This window comes from Pelophylax lessonae (genome assembly GCF_965119305.1).
Source record: "Pelophylax lessonae genome assembly, chromosome: 10".
Taxonomy (NCBI): domain Eukaryota; kingdom Metazoa; phylum Chordata; class Amphibia; order Anura; family Ranidae; genus Pelophylax; species Pelophylax lessonae.
In genome coordinates, this window is record NC_138777.1 from 36,098,275 (window position 1) to 36,121,151 (window position 22,877).

Genomic DNA, 22,877 nt, shown 5'->3' on the forward strand with positions numbered 1-22,877 from the left:
AGAACGAGGGGGAGAGAAAGAGAGAGAACGAGGGGGAGAGAAAGAGAGAGAAACGAGGGGGAGAGAAAGAGAGAGAACGAGGGGGAGAGTAAGAGAGAGAACGAGGGGGAGAGAAAGAGAGAGAACGAGGGGAGAGAAAGAGAGAGAGAGACAAGAGGGGGGAGAGAGAGAAAACGAGGGGGAGAGAGAGAGAGAGAGAGAACGAGAGAACGAGGGGAGAGAGAGAAGAGAACGAGGGGGAGAGAGAGAGAGAGAACGAGGGAGAGAGAGACGAGAGAAGAGGGAGAGAGAGAACGAGAGAACGAGGGGGAGAGAAAGAGAGAGAACGAGGGGGAGAGAGAGAGAGAACGAGGGGAGAGAGAGAACGAGGGGAGAGAGAGAGAGAGAGAGAGAGAGAGAGAGGAGAGAGAACGAGGGGGAGAGAGAGAGGGAGAGAGAGAGGGAGAGAGAGAGAGAGAGAGAGAGAACGAGGAGAGAGAGAGAGAGAGAGAGAGAGAACGAGGGGGAGAGAGAGAGAGAGAGAGAGAGAGAACGAGGGGGAGGGAGGGGGAGGGAGAGAGAGAGAGAGAGAACGAGGGAGAGAGAGAGAGAGAGAGAGAGAGAACGAGGGGGGGAGAGAGAGAGAGAGAGAGAGGGAGAGAGAGAGAGAGAGAGAACGAGGGGGAGAGAGAGAGAGAGAGAGAACGAGGGGGAGAGAGAGAACGAGGGGGAGAGAGAGAGAGAGAGAGAGAGAACGAGAGAACGAGGGGGGAGAGAGAGAGAGAGAGAGAGAACGAGGGGGAGAGAGAGAACGAGGGGGAGAGAGAGAACGAGGGGAGAGAGAGAACGAGGGGGAGAGAGAGAACGAGGGGGAGAGAGAGAACGAGGGGGAGAGAGAGAACGAGGGGGGAGAGAGAACGAGGGGGAGAGAGAGAGAGAACGAGGGGGAGAGAGAGAGAGAACGAGAGAACGAGGGGGAGAGAGAGAGAGAGAGAGAGAGGAGGAGGGGAGAGAGGAGAGAGAGAGAGAGGGAGAGAGAGAGAACGAGGGGAGAGAGAGAACGAGGGGGAGAGAGAACGAGGGAGAGAGAGAACGAGGGGGAGAGAGAGAACGAGGGGGAGAGAGAGAACGAGGGGAGAGAGAGAACGAGGGGGAGAGAGAGAACGAGGGGGAGAGAGAGAACGAGGGGGGAGAGAGAGAGAGAGAACGAGGGGGAGAGAGAGAGAGAGACGAGGGGAGAGAGAGAGAGAGAGAGAGAGAGAGAGAGAGAGAGAGAGAGAGAGAGAACGAGGGGGGAGAGAGAGAGAGAGAACGAGGGAGGGAGAAAGAGAGAGAACGAGGGGAGAGAGAGAGAGAGAGAGACGAGGGGAGAGAAAGAGAGAGAGAGAGAACAAGAGAGAGAGAGAGAGAGAACGAGAGGGGAGAGAGAGAGAACGAGAGGGAGAGAGAGAGAACGAGAGGGAGAGAGAGAGCGAGAACGAGAGGGAGAGAGAGAGAGAACGAGAGGGAGAGAGAGAGAGAGAACGAGAGGGAGAGAGAGAGAGAGAGAAAGAGAGGGAGAGAGAGAGACGAGAGAGAGAACGAGAGGGAGAGAGAAAGAGAGAACGAGGGGGAGAGAGAGAGAACGAGGGGAGAGAGAGAGAACGAGGGGGAGAGAGAGAGAACGAGGGGGAGAGAGAGAGAGAACGAGGGGGGGGAGAGAGAGAGAGAGAGAGAGAGAGAGAGAACGAGGGGGAGAGAGAGAGAGAGAACGAGGGGAGAGAGAGAGAGAGAGAGAACGAGGGGGAGAGAGAGAGAGAGAGAGAGAAAAACAAGGGGAGAGAGAGAGAGAACGAGGGGGAGAGAGAGAGAACGAGGGGGAGAGAGAGAACGAGGGGAGAGAGATAATTTGTTTCTTGCAATAGCTTGGCTCTACTCCTTCTGGCTCCTAAACCTTCCTATTGCTCATCCTTGTGATGAGTGACCTCACTGACCAATAGGCAGGCTTGGGAGATGGGGAATAAAAAGCTAAGAACTTTTTTATTTTTATTTTTTTAGATTAACTTCCAGGTTGCTCAGATTTGGTAGTGGTTTACTTTAATAATAAGTCAATAACAGTAAGATGATACACTGCACATTCATAGCTATTCAGTATACCAGGATTGAGGCTGGCAGTACCTTGAGCATTCTTCCCCAGGCCTCTGCCTGGTACATAACCCATCTTCTGTAGAAGCTTCTGTCCAATTCCCTTGGTGTGCCTCTCCCAGACACCAAAATCAGTATTCGACTTTATCCCTCCAGCAAACGTTTTCTGGGTTGGCTTAAAATTTCCACCCTGCAACATAAAAACACATTAGTCATTATTGTTAACTGGGCAAATCTGTCTGCTGGAGGAGAGCACACCAAAAGGTAAGTGTGCCATAATCTGCAGGAACAGGTTGATCAGCCCCCAACCCCATCCTAACCGCCATCCTTCCACTCCAGTGATCTGAACAGGCCGGGTTTCAGGTATGGGGTAGCATGTAACAAACCCCTTATGACAGCTCCTGTTCACCTTGAATAAGCTCCAGTGATGAGCCTACTTCTGTGTATGATGTCACTTTTCTCTTCACATGTGTCAGATGACAGCGTCTCTAAGACTTTGTCATTAAGACATTTCTAGTGTTCCTAGTACAAAAATATGCAGGTAGCTAAATAAACCTTCACCTAAATATCAGCCCCTAGACAAGGTAGATACAGGCGGATAATGTCACAGTCTTTGCCTCAGCCAAAAACCTTTGCATTTTCTAATACAAATCTTCCTGTGAATGGCTGAGTGGCGCTCAGGATTTTGTCATGAGCAGGATGAGAAGTTCCTGTCCCACTGCTTATACACAGCGCTGTATACAGTATATATACAGTTTATACAGTGCACAGACGCTGCATCTTTTTGGTGAAGTAAATCATTCATGTGGACCAGCTTGCTCCACACAAACTAAACTTCATTTAAACCTGGAGTAAGGGCTCTTTCACACGGGTGGTCCGATCAGATCCGCCTGTCAGTTTTTTAGGCGGATCTGATCGGATCCTCCATGCAGCTCTATGGGGCAGCGGGTGTCAGCGGAGGTCACCTCCGCTGACACCCGCTGCCATCCGCATCCGATCCTGTGCTGAAATCTGGACGGATGGAAACCCTATTTTTCCATCCGTTCAGTAATCGGAGCGGAGCGGATCTGATGAGAGCAGACAAGCGGTCCGCTCTCCTCCGATCCCCCATAGAGGGCAGCGGGTGCTGAGACACCTCCCTCTCCGCTCTGCAAGCAGAGACGGAGCTGTCATCCGCCCGGCTCAGCGGGGATCGCGGATCGATCCCCGCTGAGCAACACGGATCCGCCTGCGGAGGCGGACCGTGTGAAAGAAGCCTTAGACTTTCAAAACACTTGGATTATGCCACGACAAAGACGTCTCTTTTCTATGCAGCAAAGATATAATGGTGGAATGTGTCAAAAACTATCTCAAGGTTTGAAAGGTTTATTTACTAAAGCTGGAGATTGCAAAATCAGGCTCACTTCTGCATAAAAACCAATCGGCTTCTAACCTCAGCTTGTTCTATTAACCTTTGGCAATAAAAACTGAAAGCCGATTGGTTTCTATGCAGAAGTGAGCCTTATTTTGCACTCTCAAGTTTTAGTAAATAAACCCCAATGTTACTTCGCTTACGCATATAACACAGCTCGCATCAGCCAATTAGAGCACAGCTCTAATTTAACACTGGGGATTTTGAGGCTGGCAGGGAGAAGAAGAAGCGGTAGCAGAGGGGCACTGCCAAGGTCACTACCAATGGATCAGAATAAATGGGAGGGGCTTTGCACAGACACTGCCAATTTTCCACGAATGGACAATCTGACAGTGTATTTAAAGAGGAACTGCAGTCAAACACACATAAAACAGTATGAAGTTCTAACATTTTAAGCATTATTAGGAATTTGTATTGTTTATAACCTAACTTTTTACCTGTCAAACTGCTCATCTCTCATTCCCCACACTTGTTGTGCGAGCAGCCATGTTTACTGAGGGCAATTGAAGACCTGGCCGCAGTTTTCCTGCAATAGCCTGTGATGCTCTACCTCGCTGGCCCATTAAATCTGGGGCATGCGCAGTACAATGCCTCCCCGGTCGAGCATGCGCAGTACAATGCCTCCCCGGTCGAGCATGCGCAGTACAATGCCTCCCCGGTCGAGCATGCGCAGTACAATGCCTCCCCGGTCGAGCATGCGCAGTACAATGCCTCCCCGGTCGAGCATGCGCAGTACAATGCCTCCCCAGTCGCGCATGGGCAGTACAATGCCTCACCGGGCGCGCATGGGCAGTACAATGCACCCCGGGCGCGCATGCGCAGTACAAGGCCTCCCCGTTCGCGCATGCGCAGTACAAGGCCTCCCCGGTCGCGCATGCGCAGTACAATGCCTCCCCGGTCGGGCATGCGCAGTAAGTAGAGCACTTCTGATCCGATGTTTTCAGGTTACTATAGCAGTGCAGCCCTTTGTTTACATGTTGATATAGCAGGGCCAGTTTGCTGCCACTGCTATAGTAACCAGTACTATACATCGGATCTGAAGCGTTCTGCTTATTGCGCTACCGGGAGGCATTGTACTAGCTTCGCCCTCCTCTGGCCTCCTCCAGCCCCGCAGCCTACGCATTTTCCTGTGATTTCCCTCAGCCCTCCTCCATTCTCCATTCTCCCCCGAGCTTAGAAACTATCACGAGAGTGAGGGAAGAAAAAAAAGATACCTAAAAATTCTATCCCGGGATTCAGTGCGAGGGCTGTATAACACGTCACTCGTCGAATCGGATTTCAAGAAAAAAAAGCGGAAGTAGCAAATATAAAGTATTTACTGCCACTAAATAAATGTTTTACTTCCCAAAGCTAACACAGCATGGGGGAATAGATTTGATAGCATGAAAGAAAGAAAATTACTGAAGTTCCGCTTTAACATCTCTTCCACATCTGTATTTCCAAATCAGTGACAAGGCACTATAACTTTACCGTCCGCAGCTTCTTTGATTCAAACTCCTTTGGTAGTTCTTCTCTCTTCGTTGGAACTTCATCATCAGATTCACTATTGGATTTCTCCTCAGCCGCAGGCTTACGGATTCCCGCACTGATAAAATTCACAGGGGCTGTATAGTCCCGGGACCTGATGGAAGAAGAATAGCAATGTGGCAAGTCTGTTTTGTACATATCTGTGGGGTGTTTTTAGGACCATACTCCTATAGATAAGAGTTATTTTAAAACAAAAAGCTGCTTTGATCCTGAAACGGAATCGATAGCGGTTTACATACACACCAATATGGCCAGATTAACCTCTTGCCATCCCAGGATGCATATGTGTGGTGGTGAAGAGGGTGAGCTTAAATGCCTAAACGCCACACGTGTGTCCATAGGTGGCCGAGCTTTCTGTGCTCATCAGCTGCTGCAACTGCAGGGCCCTAATGACAAAAACCGCTGGGCCTGCATCCCTTTAGACGTAATTTCCTGTTGGGAATATCTCACCAAAAATGACATTTATGTTGCAGGGGATGCCTGAAATCTGACTTGTATCTTCGTGCAGACTTCTGGGAAAATCAGTGAGCCAATCACACAAGCAGGAAATTATGTTTCTGGGGAGCGTTATGTATACATTCTGTGTACAGAACAGCTCCAGGTTGCCATAGTGCACTTTACAGAAAATCACAGCACTGCAGATTGAAAAAGAAAGGTTATTTTTAATAACCTTCAACTACAATATGACTTCAGGCATCCCCTGCAACAAAAAATGGTATTTTTGACTTACCATAAAATCCATTTCTCTAATGCATAAAGGGAATCTACTGAAGAGTCTCCAAAAGGAGGCTTCTGGAGGACCAAAAGCACCAAATTGAGGTCCCAAGGCGGTAACCGAGACCATACTGGTGGAACCAAAATGTCGAACACCCTAAAAAAAGTACACACCAGGGAGTGTGTGGCCAAAGATCGTTGGAAGAAGACCGCCAAAGCCGCCACCTTGCCCTTGATGGTACTCAAGGCCAATATGTTCAGCCCCCCGTTGAAGGAAGGTTAAACCAAATCCAGATCCAAACCACCGAGAAGGAGCGAGGATGAACCCCAAGAGACTAACACCACTCAATGTACGTCTTCCATGAACGTTGGTAGATCTTCCCAGAAGTAGATTTCCTAGCTTTTAACAGCGTTGGAGTCACCAATTCAGACAAACCCCCATCCTTCAGCACCTGGCGTTCAACAGCCAAGCCATCAAAGCCAGTGATTGTAAAGCAGGACGGAAGATTGGTCCTTGGGACAGCAAATCCTCCCTGAGAGGAAGCTACCAAGGAACGTCGGCGACCAGCCACACCAGATCAGCGTACCAGGCCCGCCGAGGCCAGTCTGGGGCCACTAATGGAACTTTTCCACTGCAAGTACCGCCTCGGCTCTACTCGGCCCTGCTTGGCCCAGTTTGCTTTTCCACTGCTGGTACCACATGGTACGGTGTTGGAACGGTTCGGTACGGTACGGTATGGTTTGCTTTTCCACTAAAGTAGTACTAAAGTTAAGTGGGTGGGATAACAACGATTCTCTGACCAATCAGTGGCTAGTAGTGACTGCATGCAAAGGATTGTGGGATATGGTACCTCTTGGAACCACAATCGAGGTGGTACTGTTTTAGAGAGCCGTACCGTTCGGTTCCATGCAGTGGAAAAGCGCCGCTGTACCGTACCGAACCGTTCCTACACCGTTCCATGCGGTACCAGCAGTGGAAAAGCACAAAAGCGAGCCAAACCGTTCGGTTCCATGCAGTGGAAAAGCGCCATAAGATGACCGGAATCCCTTCTGCCTCGATCCTGCGTAGAAGTCTTGGCAGAAGCAGAAGCTTGAGAGGAGGAAAGGCGTAAATCAGGCGATACTGACCCCACGGGCCACCAGCGCATCGATGGCGTCTGCCAAAGGATCCCGTGACAATGCCACGAACCTCTGCACCTTTCTGTTGAGCCGAGGATAAGAAATCTACTTCTGCCAGCTTGTTTGTTTAGTTCACATGTGCATGGTGCAAATGCGGTGCAATTTGAGCCATACAAATCCATGGCTCAAATCGCAGCCCAGAGACACTGCATGTAATTTGCACAGGAATGTGCTGCGATTGCTATGCGAATTACATGCGGTGTCCTGCACTGCAGCAGTGAGAACCCAGGCTCAATCTTCAGGTGCTTTAGAGGTTAAAGCAGAGCTCCACACAAAAGGGGAAGTTCCGATTTAAGCACTTCCCCCCCTCCCCCTCCTTTGCCACATTTGGCATGTATTTTTGGGGGGGGGGGGGGGGAGCAGGTACCTAGTTTTGACAGGTACACACTCCCAGTTCCGCTTGAACTACCTGGGCGATACGAGCAGAAGTTCTCCTCTCACCCGCCCTCCCTCCAACTGGCAGACCATTGAGGCGGCGCAGCATGACTCGCGCATGCGCACCTGGCTGTGAAAACGAAAACTGTCACAGCCAGGTGACCACAGTTGAAATGCCAGTGTGGGGGAGAGGACAGGGAGAGAACCGAGGGTTTTTGGCGGCTGCATCGCTGGATCCTGGGTCAGAGTACTTTCTGTAGCTGCTGATTTTTAATAAACACAAAAAGGAGTGGAACTCCCCCTAAACAGCAGCGGCTGTGGGGGTGAAGGACTTGCGCCACTTTGGCAATTTACAGAACTCATACTATTGTTGTCCCACAATGCAATGCATTTTGTGAATGGAGAAGGAGCAGATAAATGACAGGATCTCCCCTGTCCATTCACCAACGCCATTGCGGCGTATATTGTTCCTACGGTTGTTCTACCCTTACACTGGCGTGGTGCTGAGCTCACAGCACGTGGCGGCTTTCGGAGGATGAAGGGCACTATGCGTTGGTGTCTGGGGTTTATCATTTTGACATCCTTCCACATTGCTACACCTATCATTTTTTCACCCCATCAATCTCAGCCCACACTCACCATGTGTGCGGCGTGATCTGCCTTGTCTGCCTGCCCTGTGTGCCCTTAGCTCCCTTGGGGGACATCCGGGGTCATGTTCCATCTCCAATGCCATGTACTACCTGAGCTGCTATATATGCATCATACATCCACTCCTGATGAAGTGGCGACTTTGGTCCACGAAACGCGTTGAGTTTGCGATGTTTTGAATATATCAAACTACTCTACTACTACTTGGAATTTGAGTTCATCGATGTTGTGAATATATCCAATTACTCTACTACTACTTGGAAGTTTGCCCTGATGGTTTTTATGAATTTGGACTTAGGGATCCCTTACTAGCTCTCTTATTATCTTGATCATTCAATATTTTCATATGTTATGTTTTTATATATATTAAAAAAGAATAGTGTGCAAATGCAAAAGAAATAACTACCAAATCTGAAGACAATCCATAAATAAAAATGGGGGTTTGGTCCCACCATATGGCCATATCGTGCTCAAGCCCACTACTGCGTCAAAGTACCCCATTATCAGTGGGTCCTACACTATCCATGAAAAAGAGATGAATCCAGCCTAACCCTTGGAGACAACACTCCTTGCTGGGAAAGATGTGCAAATGCACTACAGGGGACTCCTCCTATATCCAATTGATGGTGGACACTGATTGAGTACAGGTGTGTGTGGGGGGGTGGGGAGGGTTGCTCAACCTCGATAGTCTGGTCAGACCGAATACATAATAAACAGGCAAAAAATTTGGGGGAGCATACCCATGTATTTCTAAAGCTGCTGCAGCTATGAACCAAAAGACATGTATATTAAAAAAGAATAGTGCGCAAATGCAAAAGAAATAACTACCAAATCTGAAGACAATCCATAAATAAAAATGGGGGTTTGGTCCCACCATATGGCCATATCGTGCTCAAGCCCACTACTTGCCCTGATGGTTTTTATGAATTTGGACTTAGGGATCCCTTACTAGCTCTCTTATTATCTTGATCATTCAATATTTTCATATGTTATGTTTTTATATATGTATGTACCAATAAATGTGCTTATAATTCCCTGCCAGCCTTGCCATTTCTCTCATTCAAAGTCCCAAACTTCCCCCTTTTTCTGTCCATTCACCATGACATGTGTGGGACAATGATAGTATGAGCTCTGTAAATGATGGAGGGGGCATGAAGGAGCGGGCAAGCAACACGAGTTCTTCATAGGGATGCACTGATCCGATATTAGGATCGGATATCGGCGCCGATATGGCCATAATAGCTGGATCGGGGGAATCGGTAAAATTAACAGATCCACGGGCCGATCCGGTTTTGCTCTTTACATAGCTGTGAGGGAGCAGAGAACAGCTGTCAAAGAAAAAAAAAAAAAAGAGCCTCCTGCAAATGCCTGTCAGTCTCCTAGTTAGGCTTCATTCACATGTCAGCGTATCGATCGCAGGCAGAATCACCGCAAATCTGCCCGCGATCCGGAAATCATTGCAAATCGCGGGACGCCTGTGCGTTGCCCGTGATTTGCAATAGCACCCCAAACGCTGTGCGATGTTGCCGCGATTTGCGCCTGCCGAATCGGGGTAACATTGCGCAAAAACAATCGCGGTACGCATGACGCCCAAAAAAGGTACAAGAGCTTCTTTGGGGCGTCATGCGTCCCGCAAATTTTTTTGCTCGATGTTACCGCGATTAGGCAGGCGCAAATCGCGGCAACATCGCACAGTGTTTGGGGTGCTATTACAAATCACGGGCAACGCACACTGTGATTCTGCCCGCGATTGATACGCTGACATGTGAACGTAGCCTTAAGTAAACACAATGCATACAATGTATAGCCCCGTACACACGTAGCGATTGTCGGCCGAACGATCGGCCGTCTTTTGTCCGGTGCTGTCCTGTCGGTTGAAAAGTGCTAAACACTGCACACGAATTTTGTCGGCCAACAACAGCCGACTGCAGAAGTGATGTCATGTGATGGTTAACTTTCCCTGTGTTTTTTCTTCACTGAGCATGCCCAGTCTTGCTCATCTGCTGTTTGTCGGCCGAATTCTGTACTGACTGGCGAACAATCGGCCGTTCTGGTGTTGGCCAACAAAAATTTTAAAGCCTGCACACCAGATTCTGTTCGGCCGAAAAGTCGCAGTCGGTTGTCGGAAGCATCATACTAACAAGCCGTCAATCGGCCGATCGGAGGTTGGCTGAATATATACGGCCGGCAATCGCTACGTGTGTACGGGCCTTATCTTTTCATTCCGTCTGCCAGAGGAGGGAAGTTTAACTTCTTAAATGCACAAATGTTATAAGGTATCTGCCGATACCGATCCGGAAGTATTATTTTGTTATAAGCTCACAAAACAGTACTCGGGATCGGCGATTTCACAAAGCAGAAGATCGCATCGGGACCAAAAAAGTCGGATCGGTGCATCCCTAGTCCTTCATACCTGCAGCCGCTGCTGTTAACCCCTGAGGCACTGGAAGGTCGCTGCTCTGGGCAGCATCCGGCAAATAAAGGAAATATTTTACCATGAAGCAGCAGTCAGGCGACTAATGTGATTGGTGCTGTAACATCCCCCCCCCCCAAAAAAAAATAATCAAACGTGAATGTCTCTCCCACCTCTGCACACTTACTTCTTGCCACCAAAGCTGGGCCTCTCGTCATCAGAGTCGCGCTCTGCCCACATTCCATAGATGGCCTCCTCTTTGGTCTGCAAATGCTTCCTCCGGTTGGGGTTGAATTCATTCTCCAAGTCCCAGTCAGTGATTTCAAATTTCTCCATCTCCACCCCATCGCTGTCCTCATCTTTGCCGTACAGATGTGACATAGACATGGTGACCCTAAAAGCATTAGAGAAGCAAGGCCAGCATTAAAAGGGTTCTAATGGCAAGACATTTTCTTTTCCTTAACCACTTTGCCAACTGCCAACAGTGACTAGAAGTCATTCCTTAGATAATAAATACAGGTGTTACAGCAACAACCAGCTGCCATAACCCTGCTATCGTTATTTACAGTGGGCGATTCTTTACAAGAGAAAAGTGGTCCTGTGGGCGATCACTTTTATAGGCGGCGGGAGAGGTGCCCCCTCCGCTTCATGTTTTTTTCGGGGCTTACCGGAGCTATTGGTACTCCTGGAAGCGATCCGGTGCTGCCACTTGCTGAGCAGGAAGTTAAGTAAGGGCAAGAGGGCCCCCACTTGGCTCTATGGCCTGGGAGGACCAGAGTGACCTCTGATGTCACTTCCGGTTCTCGGGCATAAACAAACATTTTTTTTTTTTTTTTGTAAAAGTCCAAAAACTTTTATTTTTTCCTTTTGCGTTTAAGTGCCGGTTCACACTAATGCGATCACAGACATTGCATGTAATTCGGAGCGCACTGCTCCTAAAATCACATGCGATGTCTGTGCGGTGCAAATTCAGCCATACAGTTTGTATGGCTGAATTCGCACCGCAATCGCAGTGAACTCGCACAGGACCCTTTTTTTTGGTCCGCAGCAGAATCGGATCGCATGGTGGTTCACACCAGTGCGATCCGATTCATGTGTGAACTGTCAGATCGCACTGCGATATGCGATCTGATCTGGGGATGTCGTTAACTTTGAATCGAAACTCCCAGCATATCGCATATGGCAGTGTAAACTGCCTGTTCTGCAGATGCAATGCGGGAACACGCTGTATATTTGCAGTGTGAACCGAGACTGAACCTAAATAAGAGACGTGGCGTCTTTTTGACCCCCCAGATCTTTTGATAAAGAGGACCTGTCCTGCTTATTTATATTAGTGCTGGTTCACATTACTCCGACTTGTCAGGCAACTTGGTCGCCTGACAAGTCGTGCTCCATTCTGTGCAATGGGAAACCGTTCTGAAAGGAGCGACTTGCATTGACTTCCATTATGTGAAGTCAGTGCAAGCCGCGCAGAAGTCACGGTGAACAGCGACTTGTTCAAGTGAGACACAGATGGCAGGAAAAAAATCTGACACGGGTTATAACCCTCCCTTACTCTATCCAAAACTGAAAAAAAGTTTTGCCTATAGTTATACTTTAATCACCACTGTGTTTATTTTTTTGCTAAAAAAAAAAAAAAAAAAAAAAAGCCATAAAGACCGAAAAATGTGAAAAAAAAAAGGTTTTCAGTGATGTGCGCTGATAGGCTGCACTGATGAGGAGGCACTAATATGCAACATTTTTGGGCACTGATAGGAGGCACCAATATGCAGCACTTATGGGCACTGATGAGGTGTCACTGATGAAGAGGCACTAATATATAGCACTTATGGGCACTGACAGGTGGCATATATGGGCAATGATAGGTGGCACGGATATGCAGCATGGATGAGCACTGATAGGTTGCACTTATGGGCACTGATAGGCTGCATTGATGAAGTGTCACTGATGAGGAAGCACTAATGGGCACTGATATGCAGCACTAATAGGTGGCATTTATGGGCACTGATGAGGAGGCACTAATATGCAGCACTTATGGGCATTGATGAGGTGGCAAAGATATGCAGCACTTATGGGCACTGATAGGCGGCACTAACATGCAGCATTTATGGCATTGATAAGGTGGTACGGATATGAAGCACTTATGGGAACTGATAAGTGGCACTTATGGGCACTGATAGGCGGCACTAATATGCAGCACTAATGGGTACTGATATGCAGCAATGATAGGCGGCACTTATGGGTACTGATGAGGTGTCACTGATGAGGAGGCACTAATATGCAGCACTTCTGGGCACTGATATGCAGCATTTATGGGCACTGATAGGAGGCACCGATATGCAGCACTAATGGGCACTGATATGCAGCACTAATAGGTGACATTTATGGGCACTGATGAGGTGGCACGGATATGCAGCACTTATGGGCACTGATGGGCGGCACTAATGGTTACTGATATGCAGCACTTATGGGCACTGATGAGGTGTCACTGATGAGGAGGCACTAATATGCGGCACTTATGGGCACGGATGAGGTGGCATGGACATGCAGTACCTTTGGGCACTGATAGGTGGCACTACTGATGAGCAAGCACTGAAAGGCAGCAATGACTGGCATCACTGATGATCAGTGCCCGGATTACCTGTACAGGTCTCCCACTGATCGTCTCTCCTCTCTGTCAATGTCAGGAAAGGAGAGTCAATAACGGGCATTTCCATGTTTACATGTGATGGGCTGTGATTGGACACTGCTGATCACATGGGTAAAGAGCCGCGGCGTTGGCTGTTTACCCAGATTGGGGATGCCCCGTATCCCAGGAACACAGAGCGCCGCTGCTCACCACGCTGTGCGCCCCCCATGGGCATGCAAACACAGCAAGAGTGGGACAGCGTCACAGAATGTTGTCCTGGGAGAAGAGAGCCACCCTGCCCCCGTCATTTGTCTGTATGGTGAGCGGGAGGTGGGTAAAAACCCAACAAACCTCTTATACTTACCTGTTCTGTGCACAGAGCAGCCCAGATCCTCCTTCTCGGGTCTCCCGCTGACGCTCCACCGAGTGCCACCACAGCAAATCACTTACTATGGGGTCACTTGTGCGGGTTCAATACTGAGCCGGGCTGTGTGCGTCTATTGACACACACAGTGCAGTTTAGCCCCGCCCCCCCAGCTCGCTGTCTGTGATTGACAGCAACAGGAGTCAATGTCCTCCTCCACATTTCTGTGCCCCCATCATAGCCTCATTCATGTCCCCATCAGTTCCCCTTACATTGGTGTCCCCTCTAATCTCTCCCCGTGCTCTGTTGGCGGGGTGCATTGAGTCTGAGGACTATAGCTGAGCGCCGGTCATTGTAGACCCCACATACAGGCCGATCCCCCTACACCCGGCCCGGTACCTGTAATATTGCAATCCTTATGAGAGGAAATCATTCAGATTCTGCTCCTCTCCAAACCGGAACTGCAGCTGAGACAACCGGAACCGGAAGTCTCCGCCTACTAGGGAGCGCTGCATTGTGGGAGTTGTAGGCACGCCGCGGAGTAGAATTCTGCGCATGCCCGCCGCTCTCCAGCCGTTCTGTATGAGTCGCTGTGTTCCCGATTCCTTCCCCGGAGTCCTGGAGCGCTGAGGGGGGATGGGAATGTTACACACAGTACTGATACTCCTCAGTCTTCTGTTCCTTACAGCGTAACTACAAGCAGCAGCTTTTTTCTTTCATTCTGTATAAATGAAGGGTTAGAACCCCTGACAGGTTTTTTGCTATCGGTGTCCCATAAGGAAATTTCTCTTCACTTCCTGTCCCATACCCAAAACAGGAAGTGAGGGGAAATCCCTGCAAAGTGATATCCCTGGTTGTCACCAGAACTAGTGTCCCCATTGGAGGATTTCCCCTCCTTTTCTAAGGGGGGTTGGTGAAATTCTCGCGCTGTCACTATTTATTACTATATGTCTCCTTTAATGCTGCAGGTAGTATTATTGGTAACCTACACAATACAGATACTTATAGCAGGGGGGAGTACCGCGCTTTAAAGGTGCTTAGTGAAAATTATTAAATCATATAAAATATATTGTATAAAGGTGCCTCAGTGCTTCTCAATATAATGGTCCCTAATATCCATATGTGCATCCCACCATCATTAATAGAAAAATATAAAACGGTATAATCAAATATAAATAAATATTCTCCAATATACAAATAATATCTTAAGGGTGATCTAAAAATGCTGAATAATAAATATAGTGCTTAATTAAAATCAACAATACATATGTAATCAAGTGATTAAATTATTAAAGTGCCAGTAGTATTAATAATGTCTAATAGGTGGACAACTAGTTAAATTAAAAGTAAACAATTATAGTGCTCCTGAATCCACAATAAATAATTGAGTGATATAAATATTAAAGTGCTGAAGTGTCCTTAACCACTTAAGCCCCGGAGGATTTTCCTGCTAAACAACCAGGGGGTATTTTGCGATTCGGCACTGCGTGACTTTAACGGACAATTGTGCGGTCGTGCGACGCTGTACCTAAACGATTTTGAGGTCCTTTTTTTCCCACAAACAGAGCTTTCTTTTGGTGGTATTTGATCACCTGTGCGATTTTTTGATCACGCGCTATAAACAAAAAAAGAGCGTCAATTTTGCAAAAATAACAATATTTTTCACATTTTTTTATATGAAATTCCCCCCAAAAAAAATGTAAAAATCAAAATTTTTTAACATTTTCGGCCAATTTGTTTTATGCTACCTATATTTGGTAAAAAAAATCGCACAAAGCGTATTTTGATTGGTTTATCGCATTTACTAACAAAGGGAAAGATTTTTGTCATTTTTGTTGTTTTTTTTTAACGCGTAATGGCGGCAATCTGCGATTTTTTTTGCGGTACTGCGACATTGCGGCGGACAGATTGGACCCTTGACTGACATTTTTGACACTTTTGGGGGTACCAGTGACATTTCTACAGTAATCAGTGCTATACATATGCACTGTTACTGTAAAAATACACTGGTAGTGAAGGGGTTAACTTTATTTGAGAGGGAGGGGCTGTGTGTATCCCTAGGGGCGTGATTCTTACTGTGATTGGCTGTGGCTTGAGCTGTATGCAGAGTGATCAACGGATCTACATACTAGATCCGTATGATCATCTCTCATACAGAGGGGAGAATGACAGGTGGCTTGTTTACACAAGCTGCCTGACTTTCTCCCTCTCCCCCGCCGATCGCAGAGTGGCCGGCGGACATCGGGTCCGCCTGTCACACGCGCGGGGGGGTCCGTGACCACGCGGGAGCGGGAGCGCGCCTCCGGCGGCACGCGCTCGCTCCCTAGACCCTCACAAGCTAGTGACGTAGCCCTACGTCACTTTGCCTGTGAGGGGCTGACCGCCGCCGTAGATAGTCGTGCGGCGGTCGGCAAGTGGTTAAGGGTGGTCTAAAAATGCTGAATAATAAATATAGTGCTTTATTAAAATCAACAATACATATGTAATCAAGTGATTAAATTATTAAAGTGCCAGTAGTATTAATAATGTCTAATAGGTGGACAACTAGTTAAATTAAAAGTAAACAATTATAGTGCTCCTGAATCCACAATAAATAATTGAGTGATATAAATATTAAAGTGCTGAAGTGTCCTTAAAATTGTGATCAAACAAATCTTTCCAAAACTGCATGCAGGTGCTCTTCCGTGCAGTGACCACTAGGTGTCCTAAGCGCTCACCTCAATTCCCTTTTAAATACGCCTTGTATTATATGCCTCAGAGTAATGCTCCTTCCTCCTCTATGGCGTGTAGGTACCGCTATTGGTGGCCGACTTCCCTCCTTATATAAATCGGTGTACCAGGAGATGTATATGGAACCTTTATGTCTCCAAAATAAACGGGCCAATATAGTGAAGTATAGCCAGTACTTTTTTTTAGAATAAATAAGAATAAAACTCACATTGTTTCCATCTTTCGCATTGCATAACAAACGAATAGTTGCCGATACGTCACTTCCGGTTGGCTATCCTACGCGTTGCGCTGCGTGCCGACGCAGCTTCTTCCAGGGATAACCTGCCCACCGGTGTGACGTCCTTTATAAAGCACTAGAGCCGGAAGCGGAAATTCCGCCATTTTCTATGTCTATATGTTGTTTATTATAGACCGGATATAATTCCTCGGCCATTTTTCTGGAGTCCCGTGTACACATCGTTTCTAATGCTTCCTTTTTCTCAAATTTACCCTTTCTATTTGTGATGATTCAATTCTTGTACTGATCTAAACCCCTTTATTATATAATTAAAATTCATTTATTAGTTTTATTTAAAATCTCGGATAAAATATATACTGATTTAAAACCCGGAAGTGATGTATCCGCAAATCCTTAATCCATATAACATATTGCTATTTACATTGTCTTTCAATTTTTCATGCATATTCATTTATATTTCCATTACCATTGTTCCTTATTTTCCATCCTTCTATTCTCTTCTCATTAACCCTAAACTGCCCCCTTTTTTATTACAACAATCTTGATGATGATATATTTCCTCTAAACTATATTTTTATTTATTCTACTATGTTTGCTTTTATGCTCCACTCTGTTTCTTATCTGAATTCAATTCTTATTTATTCCTCCCTTGAACCAAATCAATTTTTATTTAATTTTATTTCTCACTTAAATTATTTTTTATTTTTATTTTATTTCTCACTTGGACAACTGGGGTGTGATTATTTTTCTACCATCTAAAATATTTTAATATCAGTTTTAAAATTCCTAAAATGAATAAAATTATTTTTCTAAAAAATTTTTTTTTAAAAATCACTTATAAAACAATTCAGATCGAATTCTATATTTAACCCATTTGGTGTTAAACAATCTAATGTATGGATCCAGTTAGATTCCCGTTGGCTTAAAGTGCGGACTTTGTGGCTCCCTCGCCAATGCCTCTTGTATGGTTCAATCGCCCACAATTTTTAATTGTGAGGGATCTCTTCGATGGTGTTGATCAAAGTGCCTGGATACGCTGTGCTTGTCGTAACCATTTTCAATATTTTTCACATGTTCCTTTATCCTAATTCTTAGCAGTCTCTTGGTGCGGCAGCACTGGTGCGCAGCACTGATGGGCACTGGTTGGTAGCACTGGTGGCCACTGGTTGGCAGCACTGATGGGCACTAGTTGGCAGCACTGATGAGCACTGGCTGGTAGCACTGATTGGCATCAGTAATTGGCAGCACTGCTGGGACTGCACTGATTATCAGTGTAGATGTCCCTTTCACACAAGCCAGTTATCAGCTCTCCACTCTCCTCATGCTATCAGCGTGAAGAAAGGAATGCAGATTACCGAATTGTGTTTACATTGTGATCAGATGTGATTGGATACAGCTGATCACATGGTAAATGTCGGCTGTGATTGTCCCTGTTCCCTGATCTGTGATCAGCTGTGTCCGAAAGACGTATCGATCACAGAGCGCGCTGCAGGGGATGCACAGGCAGTGCGATCACAGGAGGACGTCCATGGACACCCTCCTGGCAAAGGAATTGTGGCCATCTTTTGGCTATAGTGTGGGCAAGAAAAGCTTAACCTGTTACTAAACCCAGGAGCCTGCAGTCACTATATCTGGTCTCCCCAGGATCCTGCAGTCACTATATCTGGTCTCCCCAGGAGCCTACAGTCATTATATCTGGTCTCCCCAGGAGCCTGCAGTCACTATATCTGGTCTCCCCAGGAGCCTGCAGTCACTATATCTGGTCTCCCCAGGAGCCTGCAGTCACTATATCTAGTCTCCCCAGGAGCCTACAGTCATTATATCTGGTCTCCCCAGGATCCTGCAGTCACTATATCTGGTCTCCCCAGGAGCCTGCAGTCACTATATCTGGTCTCCCCAGGAGCCTGCAGTCACTATATCTAGTCTCCCCAGGAGCCTGCAGTCACTATATCTGGTCTCCCCAGGAGCCTGCAGTCACTATATCTGGTCTCCCCAGGATCCTGCAGTCACTATATCTGGTCTCCCCAGGATCCTGCAGTCACTGTATCTGGTCTCCCCAGCAGCATGCAGTCACTGTATTTGGTCTCCCCAGGAGCCTGCAGACACTATATCGGGTCTCCCCAGGAGACTGCAGTCACTATATCTGGTCTCCCCAGGAGCCTGCAGTCACAATATCTGGTCTCCCCAGGATCCTGCAGACACTATATCGGGTCTCCCCAGGAGCCTGCAGTCACTATATCTGGTCTCCCCAGGAGCCTGCAGTCACTATATCTGGTCTCCCCAGGAGCCTGCAGTCACTATATCTGGTCTCCCCAGGAGCCTGCAGTCACTATATCTGGTCTCCCCAGGAGCCTGCAGTCACTATATCTGGTCTCCCCAGGATCCTGCAGTCACTATATCTGGTCTCCCCAGGATCCTGCAGTCACTGTATCTGGTCTCCCCAGCAGCATGCAGTCACTGTATCTGGTCTCCCCAGGAGCCTGCAGTCACTATATCTGGTCTCCCCAGGATCCTGCAGTCACTATATCGGGTCTCCCCAGGAGCCTGCAGTCACTATATCTGGTCTCCCCAGGATCCTGCAGTCACTATATCTGGTGTCCCCAGGAGCCTGCAGTCACTATATCTGGTCTCCCCAGGAGCCTGCAGTCACTATATCTGGTCTCCCCAGGACCTTGCAGTCACTATATCTGGTCTCCCTAGGAGCCTGCAGTCAGTATATCTGGTCTCCCACAGTACACAGAACATGGAAATGCAATAGTTTTAGTAAATGTAAACTGTTAAATACCTTTTCTCATCAGCAGTATAAAGTAGTCTTGTGACTTCTATCAGTGCCTGGTTAAAGCTTGTAGGAGGAGTTTTCATTCTGCTCTTACTGTCCTATGAGACTGCAGGACCCCTGACCCTGTGTCTAGACAGTGCTGATTGGCCCTGTGCTGATCACATGCACCCTCCCAAAAAAAAAAAAAAACTCTAGCAATACACACCAAACTGAGCATGTGCAGAGTGTCCCCTGGCCCCTATAATATCCGGAGATTGTTTGGGGACTGTGGAAGAAGGGAAGGATCAGGGAAGACAGAATCAAACAGCCTTTTTACACAATGCAGAGGATTAACCCCTTAGGTTCCACAGTATAAAAAGAATGCTTTACTGGCTGATTTTACTGATGTGGGTTTAGTATAACTCTCTGTATTAACGGTAGCATAGCAAATAGGGTCAATTTCCCTAACAGTTCTGAAGTGGGCAAATGCGATTGTGATCTGTGGTTGGGGTGTCATTAACCACTTGCTGACGTGCCAGTATGTGGCTGGACATCAGGTGGTCATACTGGGATGATGATGTTTTTTAGAGCCAGCGGCCGGCTCTCTTGTAAAAGCAATACTAGCAGCTAACTAGCCACTGCATAGCATTTACCAGCAGTGGGAGGGGACGCCCCCCTGTCGCCTTTCGCAGCTTTACTGGGAGTCCCCATCAACAAGCCCAAACTTCCACTGGTTGATCATAGAGCCAAACAAAGACTGGATCAGATTTGTACGGCTCTATGATATCGTAACCCGGAAGCAATGACCTGACATCACCTCTGGTTTATCGGGATGTAAGCGCCATTTTTAAAAATAAGGGTCCATTCACACTAGCGCAACTTGTCAGGCGACGGGGTCGCCTGACAAGTCGCGGTCGGTCGGTCGCCATTGAATAGAGTCGCTCTGACTTAGAAAAAGGGTCCTGTACTACTTCGGGGCGACCTGGAGGCGACTTGCATTGACTTAAATTATATGAAGTCCGTGCAAGTCGCGCCGAGGCCAAGTCGTGTCGCCCCAGTCTGAATAGGGTCTAAAAGGTAGGTGACTCCCATGCGATCAAAGTAGGAAATGTGGTGATAGCCTGGGTATAGCAAGCAGCGCCAATATAGTGTACCCAAACTATTTAAGAAGAAAAATGTAAAAAGGTGCGTCGCTACATGGATGTGATGGGAGATTCTTTAAATATTCAAAATACGTAAGAACAATAATTTATAAAGTGCATGTGCTAAATAAACGTGAACATGAAGTGTATTAATATATAAATAGATGTATAAATGCTCAATACAAATACATAGTAAAATAAATAATACATAAACAAAATAAATTAAAATAAATAAATTATTAAATAAATGTAAAATAAAGAATGATGATAAAAGGTGGTAATAATGAAACACCTTCACTCTTTCCCTTGAGAAAGTCACGTGATCTGTGACGCAACGCGTCGGGAGGCATCAGGGTGACGTCGACTTCTGGTTTTACGGCCGTAGCCGGAAGTACCCAACGGAATCATACCGCAAGAGTGCGGCTGCCTCATTGCTTCTGCCTATTGTTTCATATCGGAAATGTGAGTGTTTCTTTTCCCTGTTTTTTATCAATAAAATGAGTATTTGCATACTTCACTATTGGGCATTATTATCTTTTTTTGGAGTATACTGGTATCGTTGGAGCATATTTGAGATCGATAGCTATGGAATAAGGAGTGGAGGTCGGAGTGCATTTTATCTAAAGCTACCGGAGAAGCCCAGCATCTCGCCCCTAGGGGCAGATATCAGCTAAAGCGCCTTAAAAGGTGCAGTGAGGTGAGCGGCCACTGTATCTATATTATCACGGCTCACTCCGGATCACATCACGGGATATCCACAAATTGTCCTTGAGATTCACTAGTTGTCACCTAATTATATGTGCATTAAGGAACTCTACTTGACCACTGCACCAGCTTTATTTTTTTGCACATGGACTGTTAATTGCACAAGATATATATATTTATTTATTGATCACCGCACCAGCTGTATTTACTGCACATGGACTGTCAATTGCACAATATATATATATTTATTTATTGATCACTACACCAGCCCGATATTACACTTGGACTATTTATTTGCATGAGATATGTATAGTCATTTATTTATTCAATTATTTATCTGATTTTCAGTACTGTGTGTTCATCTATTTCATTTCTTATTTATTTGGATATGGATATTTATTATCACGCAGCGATTTGTTATTTATTAGTATCATGCATTGACCACATTTGATTTAGTTTACTCGGAATTATTAGTTATCACACCAGTTACTATTGATTTTACTCTATTTTCTGACAACTATGAATGTTCAGTTATTGGATTAACCGTATACAGCGTTTTTTCAATCCTGCGATTTCAATCGCTTGATGCTGTTATTCGGCATTCTTTCTGTGATATTGTTTTCTTTTCAATGATTTTTATTGAAATTTTTTAGCATACAAACGTGTGTTATAACAAAATAGCAATAATTGAAAAACGGTACGAAACCGTATAACAGTCCCAGTGGTCAGGTAGTACAGTCCGGGATAGACAAGCATAAAAATACAGTAGGAAACTTGTTATTTCCCAGGAGGGAGACCTTGCGAAGTGAGGGCTCAAGGACTCCCACACACGTGGAGATATACAGACGTCCCCCCGCAATGCGTCAGAACTCCAACAAACAATTTCAGCCTTCGCTAATTGATAAACATATAGGCTACTGCTAGATAGCTGGGCTGAAACCAACCTAGAAGATTAAACCACAGCCGATGACCACCGAGAAATCCTCAGCAAAAAAAAAAATAAAAGAAAAAGGCTGCTGAGAGACAAATATAGCGGATAAAGGAAATGGAGAAGAAAGAAGAAATGGAAAGAAAAGGCAAGAGAAAGAGGAAGAAATGGACCCAACCCCGCCCACCGGACCCCCACCTCCAGACCCAAGCGGACTACTTATTCGTTCCCAGTAAGATAATTGAGCCAGGGTTCCCACACTTTGTCGAATATGTGCATCTTATCATCCAGTTGAGCCGACAGCCTCTCATTCAGCATTATCCAGGATAGTTTGTGTCTAAGTTGCTCAAACCGCAGGACAGGAGACCTCCAAGATCTAGCAATCATAATTTTGGCCGCTGTAAAAATAAATGTTATAAGTTTCCTTTGCGCCCTGGTTGCCGTGTCCACCTTTCGTGATATTGTTTTCTATAACGGAAGTTGGATACATACTGCAGCAGCTTTTTTAGAATATTTTTATCTAGGACAGACACATATTTTGTTTTTGGATTCGGATTGACTTTTAGGATTCGGATTTTATACAATTATCATCTTATATCGTTTTTCTTAAGCCCCGTACACACGTACCGATCGTCGGCGAACGATCGGCCGTCTTTTGTCCCCGGGCTGTCGGTGTCTGTTGAAAAGTGCAAAGACAGCACAAGAATTTTGTCCGCCGACTGCAGAAGTGATGTCATGTGATGGTTAACTTTCCCTGTGTTTTTTCTTTTCTGAGCATGCCCAGTCTTGCAAATCTGCAGTCTGTCGGCCGAATTCTGTACTGACTGGCGAATAATCGGCCGCTCTGGTGTCGGCATACAAAAATTTTAATGCTTGCATGACAGATTCTTGTCGGCAGAATGTGCGCTGATGGCTGTCGGAGGCATCATACTAACAAGCCTACAATCGGCAGATCGGTCGTCGGCCGAAGCTTTTCGGCCGACGATCGGTACGTGTGTACGGGCCTTTAGACA

General features: G+C 46.5%; 1 protein-coding gene across 1 annotated transcript in view; it reads right to left on the reverse strand.

Annotated features, from left to right (window-relative positions):
- Positions 1-13,837, reverse strand: part of TFIP11 (tuftelin interacting protein 11) — a 59,281-nt gene extending 45,444 nt beyond the window's left edge. The window contains exons 1-4 of the mRNA XM_082269868.1: positions 13,763-13,837; positions 10,558-10,764; positions 4,985-5,135; positions 2,137-2,293 (exon numbers count right to left, since the gene is read on the reverse strand). Coding sequence (XP_082125994.1) covers positions 2,137-2,293; positions 4,985-5,135; positions 10,558-10,757 — 508 coding nt within the window. The 5' untranslated portion in view covers positions 10,758-10,764; positions 13,763-13,837. The remainder of the gene's footprint in view (positions 1-2,136; positions 2,294-4,984; positions 5,136-10,557; positions 10,765-13,762) is intronic.
- Between the last annotated feature and the right edge of the window lie 9,040 nt (positions 13,838-22,877).